The sequence below is a fragment of the Amphiprion ocellaris genome, chromosome 7, assembly GCF_022539595.1.
Source record: "Amphiprion ocellaris isolate individual 3 ecotype Okinawa chromosome 7, ASM2253959v1, whole genome shotgun sequence".
In the NCBI taxonomy this organism is placed as follows: Eukaryota; Metazoa; Chordata; class Actinopteri; family Pomacentridae; genus Amphiprion; species Amphiprion ocellaris.
Genome location: NC_072772.1, coordinates 7804300 through 7813861, shown reverse-complemented (window position 1 = coordinate 7813861; position 9562 = coordinate 7804300). Strand labels below are relative to the sequence as shown.

Below are 9562 nucleotides of genomic sequence, written 5' to 3'. Positions count from 1 at the left end.
ACTGGAGAGTCATCCATGTTAACATCAAGGCCAAACCTGTTTGTAGAAGTGTTAAATAAAACCCTCAAACTGTAAAGTCGGTATGAGTCATAACATCACTCTGAGCTGTGCAAAACATGTCCAAACCCAACTCTTAGTGATCCACAGCACAGAGTGAAACTGTGGCAGCAGCAGGGATTATTGAATTTCATCTTTACCCCCCTTCATCTTTGAATAAAACACACAGCACAGACCAAACTCCCTGGAGATCCCCCCCTCCCTCCTCACCACAACCAACACCGGAGAGTCCCGAAGCACAAACTCACAGCCAACATGCAGACAGGGGTCACAACCCAGCGTCACAGTGAAGCAACACGAGCCGCCAAATCTGCTTTAAAATGCACCGAGGGAAGTTAGAAGGTTAAGTGAAGTATTGAGCTACGGTGAATTGATCCACATGAAGATTACTGGTGACGTTTGACTGCAGTTTGGTTGGATCATGTGGTCAAAGCCATTATTTTGTGTAACAAAACCGAAGAACAAAGCTGTCCAACCTTCATCTGTCATGCCGTGGGGGGGCCGAGGGGGGCGCACGACAGGCAGAGACCCTCCACTGCGAGTAGGGGATCCAGGAGCAGGCGGCAGGTCCAAGGTGAGGGAGAGAGGAGGTCTGGTCAGGGCTGGATCCAGAGTGCAGGAGATGGGGGAGCAGAGCAGGTGGGACCGGGCAGCTGGGTCAGTGGAGCTAAACAGGAAAACAGGGTTAGTCAAGGCAAGGCTTTTTGTAATGGAGAACTTTAGCAAAATGCAAGACGAGACAACTGACTGTGTGAGCAGAGTTGACTGTCTGGCACAGTGTGGAGTGTGAGGCCGGCTTTTATGGTGGAGATGATCATCAGGTGTGCTGCACTGCAGCTGCCTGGAGTTCCACTGATGAGTGATTGGTGATGAACAGCAGCTGGACAGAGCAGGAAGCTGGAGAGAGGAATAGGAGGGAGGAGGATGAGGGAGGATGAGGGAGGATGAGGGAGGTCAGGTGGGGGCTGAAGCTGGGACAGAGGAGGGAGCCCTGACATCATCATAATCAAATCTGGATCATTTTGAAAAGTTTGTCAAAAATACAACGCTTAATTAATTTCTGTTTGTATGTCGCCTTTAAGTGGACAAAGTAAACATAAAAAATGTCACTTTTTTGTACAACATGTTTTATTTTTGATTGTTCTGTTTCAAATGAATGTGAATTTTTCTTTCATAAAACACTGGTAGCATTGTGTGTTACTGCTAGACAATAAAAGGAATGTTAATACACAGAGCACATTTAATAAATATAATCATGACATTTTTATGAAGCATGAGTATTACAGGCAAATAATATGAAGGCAATATCAGAAAAAAAAGCCCTGAAGAAAAGAGTTGTAATTTAATCTGTCATTACACGTCTATAAGGTGAGTTCCTAATAGATGTTGGAAGATGCTGCAAAACAAAAAAAAATAATAAAAAAATCATGTCCTGACAGCTCCTGGGATTCATTTGCTGGACTTAAAGGATGAATCACATATTTATCTCAGCATCATCACAGCAGGATGTTTTTCATTTTCACTTGTGTGACCTTTTGCACTTTTCATGATTGCTGGATCTATTTGTGCTAAACAAGGACACATTTTCAATTGCCAAGCAGACAAATAACAACTCAACAGACTCAGCACTGGGGTGAAATAAACCTCAAGTCAGCAGTATTCAGTGATAGTTTAATGTTTTGCAGTACGGCAGTCGTAAAACTGTATTTTTGAGTTCTGTAGGCTAAATGCATGTCAAAGTCACTTTAATGCTCTTTAGTAACAGAGATTTTAATACTACATGGATACTTTTCACTGCATCTGCACTTTATTTCTGTTCAATACTACATCATGGCTGCGGCTTAGTCTACATCCACATTCTCATCATAAACAAACCAGTAAATTTGCTACGAAAGGTTTCTTTCCTATCATACTCAACACAATAAAACTCAATAAAACAGACCTGTCAGAAAGTCTGAGACCTGCTCTGGTCCTTTCAGTGTGTCCATGTTAAAGAAAAGATGATTGCATATAAAGTAACTTGAATGCAGATTGAAGTGTTAGTGGATTGCTGTTTGCTGGGTGCCAGTGACGGCTGATCACAGTTATTTTCCTGAGATACAGAAGGCGTATACTGTGCCTTATTACACATATACAGCAGTATGAGAGGAACTAACGTTAAAGGATTACAGTTCAATATATACAATCCTGTTTTTAAATTATCGTTCATACTTAATTGAGTCTATCCATATTAGGCATTTGGTGAGCGTGTAATCTAGTTCACATGCATTTAGGCAGAGCAGGGAAAGCTGCTGGACAGTTTACCAAAGAACATGTGGAATTTGTCATCACAAATAGTTTTTATAACTGAGGCCTAACTGCGTTTATGTCAAGTTATTTCTTCTTCTGCCCCTTGGAGGCGTCTGAGGCGTCGATTTGGTCTTGGTGTCCTTTCAGAAAGCGGAGGATCTTCTCGATTGTGGCCTCCTGGTATTCGTGGGACCATCTAAAGAGAGACAACAACAGGTATGTGATGATTCATCTGCTAAATGTCTATTCTAAACAACACATTTAACCCTTGTACTGATAAATGCACAGGAAAGAAATATACAGTTTTGAGAGATTAATATCAGCAGAAATGGATTTCCTCCAATGTGCATAACATGGTCGTGTGGTAAACACCAACATGTGCTGCCCCAGTTACAGTCGAGTAAACAGTGACTCACTTGATGCAGTTGAAGTTGAGAATAGCTCTCATGTCCTCTGGTAGAGACATGGGGTCGAGCCACACAAAATTATCTGTGACAGGAACTATGTTCTTCTTACCAGCCAGAGCCGTGACAATCTCCTGCAAGGCAAAACATAGGAGATATGACATCCCAACCAGAGAAAGCACAAATGACTGGATTCATCTGCAAGTAAAACATCATCTGATCTCTTGTTTCAGCTGCAATTTGTATGTGAGCTTTACTGCAACAGCGCAGATAGGGAGTGTGAGTGGGCTGGAAGTAGTTGATGCTATTTTGCGATCCCGATGAGAGGAGTTATGATATTAAGGTATAAAAAGAGCTTGTTGACAGTATCAAGGTACATAACAGAACATGCAGACTTCAGAGAAAGAGCAGGTGCCATATACATAGTGGATTCAAATATAGAATCATCAGCTTGAATGTAATATGCATGCTTCTTTAACCCCCTGAACTTCAAGCAGTTTGTTGGGGCATCTCTGTGCTCCTGTCACATTTTCCCTCACTGTGTACTCATTTTTTACTGCATTATAAAGTTCTGTACCGCTCTGGAAACAGCACAACCCTGGCTGGAAGTACAGAGAAGTCAAACATTGTGCACTATTGAATGAAAGTTCAATTACTTTAATTTATTTTGAACAACTTCAAATCAACATGTCAAACGTTTTTCCCAGTGCCCACATGTTACCAATACTGGGGAAAAAGACTGTGACTTTAAATACCATAGATATTTTACTGTTTACATTTTTAATTTATTTCCATATTTGTCTCCTATATGATTTGTGTAAACACAACCTGCAATTCAGCCAAGTTCAGCTGAAAAGTCCCAGATTTTTTCTCACATCCCAGCTGAGTCACTAATGGCTTGTTGGCAGGAGCTCAGGATTTTTTTGTGTTTTTATAGAATCTGATGAGAGTAGAATAAGAAGAAATAGAATATTGTGGATAAAATACTATGATTATAAGCTTAGATTTGGTTGGGTTTTTTTATACATCAGTAGTACAAGAACCATTGAAAAGTTGAAAATACTTCTATTTTCACAGTTTCCAGCTCTGATAAACTGTGTTATTTTGCAGATCTTGCAATGAGAACATGCCTTTTAAACTTGCTTTGGAGGTTTTTATCTCGCTAAGATGCTGTGATCTGAAAGTTTTCAGCAAAAATTAGACACAATGAGACCTGACATTTCAAATGTGGCATACAGAGAATTGAAAACTTCCGACCTTATGCACCCAATCCTTCATTTCAGTGTCGCCCATGCACTTGTCGAGTGCGTTGGCGGACAGGACCAGGATGAAGTTAGGAGCCCTCTGAACGCTCTGGATGAGCTTGTCCTGGAATTTACCCGCCTCCAGCTTCTCCACATCGATGAAGACGCTGTAACCTCGAACCTGCAGGTGCACCTTCAGGAGGCTGGAGGAGAGAAGGACAAGGTGAAGGCTGCTGACAAAATAATCACACAGTTTGACCTCACTGACATCTGACCTGTGTTTTTCTGTGGCTATAACGTGTGTACATTTGAAAAGCATTGTGTTTCATGTCTGCATCTGCCAGGTATAATAATATGTCAACTCCACTTGAGACAGATCTCATGTTCTCTGCGTTTTCAGTGGAGAAAGTATGCACATGTATCGGTTTCGACATCTGCAATCAGCCAAAATCAATTGGAAATGTCTGCAAATATTCCTTCTACATGACCAGCTCCACTAGTCCTGATCCAGGTCTGACCTGGCCAGCTGGGAGCCGGTGGTCCGCCGGTAGCTGATGAACACGTCGGGTCCTGCAGGCTGAGCGTCTGTGTGACAGGCTTTTAAAGGCCGGCGGGTCGCGCTCAGTATCTTTGCTCTGTGGACTCCGTTGTCTATTCGGCAGTCGAGCTGGAGCTGCGGGTCGGTGAGGTGCTGGACGTTGTTGCGATCCACTCCTGACTGGACCAGGCCGTAGGTGTACTGACGGAAACGAGGGTCCACCTCCACTAGCCAGTCGGCCATGTTGTTCGGGTCACACGTGGCGTAGTTGGCGTAAGTCTTCAGCACACGCAAGTCTCTCAGAAACCTGGACGATGAGACAGAACAGAAAGCAAAAGAGACGACAATGTAAAAAAGAAAAAAAAAGTTTGGTAATTTATTTCAACAATTTACTGTTGTTATACAGATTTTATCCTCCTTTTTTTTAAAACTATGAACTATATAACACAGAAAAAACATGCTAATTTACATGTTGACTTTAAAATATAAAGCAGGCCAAAACTATAATTAATGTCTCCATCAAAAATCAGTATTTTTACAAAACATAATATGTTTTTTGACAGTGTGACCATAAAAATAAACAACTTTACTGTATTTATATCTGCAAAAAATGCCATTGTTTTACAGACATAAAATACATTTTTAAAGGAAAATATGTACATTAAGGATTGAAAATTAGTATTTTTTTAACCGTTACTTTATTTTTTTGAACAATTTTCTGTAATTTTCCTTTTTTTTTTTTTTTTACAAAAAGTAATAATTTAGACTGTAAAAAAGACAGACCAAAATTGTACATCATGTCCACATCGAAAATCTATATTTTTACAAATAGTAATTTGTTCTTTTACAACATGTGACAATAAAATTACACTGTTTTACTATATTTAAACCAGCAAAATATATAATTATGCTACAGATATTTGCTGTCATTGTCATAGTTTTCGCACTTTTTAAAAGTTACAATATTCCACCTTTTTTAACTGTGTTTTTTTTCTGGCCACCAGCTTTTTTTCCAGATTTGTTTTTTTACAGTGTAGTGTCACATCCTCAGACCTGTGAGTTGAGAGGATTTTTCCACTTACCTTTTGCGGGTGAGGCCTGCAGTCATTCCCAGATCAGAGCTCAGATCATGATCTGTGATGTTCAACAGGAGATCTCCATCCACCTGAAGCTCCTGGATAATAAAAGCAGTGAAACATCACTGGCAGACCTGAGCTGTGGATGACTGAATGAAAAGATCTGCATACATCTTTCACTCACCTGGAAGCGGTCACAATAGGCACTAAAGCCAACCTGCTGCAGCCACGTCTGCACTTCACGGGTTTTCCAGTTGGGCACAGAAGACAGGATTCGTTTTGGTACTTCCTCTCCCATCATGGTCAGCGCCCGCTTGGCGAGGGAAGCGGCTGTGCCATTACTGGAGTACATGACGATTCTTTTCAGGCTCTGCACTGCGCCGATCTCTTGAAATATCTTAAAAGAAGCACGGAATTAAAGCTTAATCACAACAAAGCTACTACAAGAGGATTGTTATTTAAAGCTGGGTTGTGTGTTAAGTGGTTGTACCTTGGTGTTCCGTTGACGGGACTTGATGCTGGTCTCAACACAAAGGTAAAAGGCTGCGATGCACTTTCCCTCCAGTCTTGTTCCATCCAGTAAAGGTAAGAGGTGCTGCAGGTCAGACGCTGTCTTCCCCTGCATGCAGTCTGCACTGTCCAGTAAACTGCGGGCGAAGTCGTCCGGATCCAAAGAAGCGATGAACGGCTCCACCAGCTCCAGTGTTCCTGATTTCACCACTTCTTTCTCAATTTCTTTGTTTGTAGCTAACACAGTCACAGCCAAGCAGGCGTGGAAGCGAATGAGTTCGTCCTCTTTGGAGAAAGCCAGAGGAAAAAGCCACTCGGCTGCCTGCTTCTCGATCATCCATCTCTGGCAGCGGTGGCCTCCGTACATGGCACAGTTGGCCAGTGCCACGGCACAGTGGCGCAGCACGGTGGGATCTGTGCCTCGGCACCAGAACAGGAGGGCGTCCAGGGCGCCGTTAGAGATGAGGTGGACGGACGTCTCCTCGGTGTGTTTGAACATGTGCTCCAGGATGCCGGAGACGCTGCGAGCCAGCTGAGCATCCTCCTGCTGTCGACTCAGGTTGAGGATGACTCCCAGACCCATGCGTGCTACATAATCCCTGTCAACACAAGTTTGTAAAATGTTAACGCCTCCTAATTCATAAGAATCTGTAAGCTTGACTGAGTGTAGTTCATAAATGAACAATTAAACTACTGAACAAATGAGGCATAAACAGACATATGTGGTTATTTATGAGGCAAAAATACCCCGAAATTGCGATTTCAGCTTCTCAAACATAAGCATGGACTGCTTTTCTCTGTTTAATATCATTGTAAATTCACCATATTATTGGTTTTAGGTTGCTGGATGTAAAAACGAAGTCATTTTAAGATGTCATGTTAACTCTGACTGACTTACATGATGGGTGTTTTTAACATTTTTAAACAATTAGAACAATCAAATATGTCAGAGTTGGTCATTGAAACATTGAAAATAGCCTTGCAACAGCCTACGGTTTGCAAAATTAGACTTCTCATTTAATTTGTGCAAAAAGAGACTTTAATGTGACACAATCCTGAAGAATTTTGTCATGTGTCAATATTTTCTAACTCATAATAATGATGTGTTATCAGTGTGCTGAAGTGATCAATTAATAAATTAGTTAATTAAAGACAATACCGACAATTTTGCCAGTTAATTAATCCATGAAATTATTGGTCAAGCAAAGATTTCAAAAAAATCATGTTTCCAGCTTCTCAAACATAAGGATGGACTGATTTTATTTGTTTTATACAACTGTAAATTCAGTATATTTTAGTTTTGGACAACTGCATGTAGAAACCAAATGATTTTAATATGTCATGTTAGCTTTGAGTTATGTATTCAGATATTTCTAGACTAAACAGTTAATAGAAAAAACAGTCTTTAACTATTACAAGACAATAAAAACAACCTTACAGCAGCCTAAGTTGCAAAGCTTCAAAGTTAAACTTGTTGTTGTTTATTATATTGTGTTACTTGTCTTCTTTCATCTGTCTCTGTACAATAAAATAAACTTTAATGTGACACAATCTCAGCACAAAGTGAACCTTAAAATCTTGAAGGACTGAGCTTCTTTGTATTGCAGAGCTGATGTTAAGCTGTATCATGCTGTTACTGTGTCCACTGCTGTACCTGTTCTCTGAGATCAGGATCTGCTCCAGCAGTTTCGCAGACTCGTAGGTGATCTCCACGGCAGGTGTCTGCTGCAGCTGAAGCAGCAGCTCCAGGCCTCCATCCAGCCGGATCCTGTTGCAGATCTCCTCGGCCACCTGACGGCCCACGGTGGGCAGAACCCAGGCCTCCTCCACCAGCTGATAGAGCTCGGCGATGGCTCTGCGGGTGTCATCTGAATCTGAGGTCTCCTTGGCTGACTTCAGCCTCCTGATGGCGGAGCGCAGGGCGGGGAGCGAGGTCTCCAGAACCGCCTGGACGTCCGCATTGATCCCCGGAGAGACGGCCTTGGGGTCGCCTCCGGAGCCGCTCCTCCCTCTCTGCAGGCGGCTCACATAGTCCGGAACTGTGAGTCTGTCTGAGCTGAACATGATGGAGAAATGTCGGTAGAGCCTGCACAGGAAGAGCGTCAGAGAAAAGAGCATCTACCGGCGGAAGGCAGCCCGATCGGTGTCAGTCGGTGCGTAAAGGGCCGCGGCACTGGAATGTTTTTTTGTTTACCGAGGCCTGTAATCCTCTCAGAGATGTCCAGCCTTGAAGATACAGAGGACAGATGCGTCAGGCCTCAGCTGTAAATCAGAAGTGACAGCTTTCACCAAATTGCATCACCTCTCCGTGATGGTCATCCCTGGCACTGAGCCTTTAAACACTCATTAGCAGATCTTGAGCTGGATGTTTACGCACAGTCTTGGCTTCACAGGTGCTGCTTTGTCTCCTTCATCCCACCGACCAACAGATCACTTCTGAACAATGTGTCCCAAAAAAGGTCCTTAAAGAGGCAAAAAAAATCTCTGCGCAAACTGAAAGGCCAGAAACCAAACCCTGCTGATCTCCTGAGGAAAATAAACTATTGTTGTCTGTTTTTTCTGCTGCATTCATTCAGATTTTCCAGACAAAGGAGGCTTGTTGTTCTCATAGTTACTCCTTCCTCCGCATGTAGCGCACTGAGCTTGTTTTCAGCAGAATCACCAGATATGATACTTTCCTCCAGAAGCGTCTCCTGACCGCCGCATCCTTCGGTCAGTATCCGCAGGTTGCCTGTTCCTTCAGGGGTCTGCACCGCCCACCGGCTCTGGATGCTGCCGAGGATGTACAGTAACAGAAGCACCTCCTCCTCCTCCCTCTTCCTCCCCTCTTCCTCCCCTCTGTCCTTCCTGCATCGCAAGCCGGCCTGAGCATGCGCACTGTGGCCGCTGGTGTCTGTAAACAGTGCAGGCCCTCTGCTGGAGCAGCTGTCATTGTGTCACATGGACAAAATACCAAAGTTCAGGCAATAAAAACTTGTGATTGCAACAGATAGAAGTGTTATCAAGCATCTATATCTCATTAAAAATACACTAAAAATAAAATGACAAGTCTTAAAAAGTATCTGAAAGGTGTAATCTGTGGAATACAAACTAAGTTACAGTGAAAGTCTGCAGTTGGTTCATTTTGTCCATGTTAAATTAATGTCAGAGGTGGATCTAAAGAGGGAACTGAAGCAGCACACGTCACAAAAACTGAGATTATTGATATGCTTATGATAAATAATAAAATAAGGTTAAAGCTGATTTTTCCGAGAGGACACTCTTTATTTATGAATTCAACCAGGAAGTCCATGAAGATTAAAATCTCTTTTTGGATGGAGACCTGACTGAGAAACTACCCCATTACAATATTACAAAAAATTTTAAATTTGAACATGACAACAGATGGCATGGGAAAAACATAAAGCACATTTAAACAACCAGGGGTTAAGATTCACAAGACAA

The 9562-nt window shown here is 42.3% G+C and overlaps 1 protein-coding gene across 1 annotated transcript; it reads right to left on the bottom strand.

Moving 5' to 3' along the window:
• Positions 1–1163: 1163 nt before the first annotated feature.
• sarm1 (sterile alpha and TIR motif containing 1) lies at positions 1164–8942 on the bottom strand. Its single transcript, XM_023294567.3, has 8 exons — positions 7773–8942; positions 6099–6717; positions 5793–6005; positions 5615–5706; positions 4513–4839; positions 4008–4197; positions 2763–2884; positions 1164–2542 (listed from the first exon to the last, which is right to left on the bottom strand). Exons 1-8 carry the CDS (start codon positions 8234–8236, stop codon positions 2431–2433), a joined length of 2139 nt encoding a protein of 712 aa, XP_023150335.1. The 5' UTR covers positions 8237–8942; the 3' UTR covers positions 1164–2430.
• Positions 8943–9562: the final 620 nt, after the last annotated feature.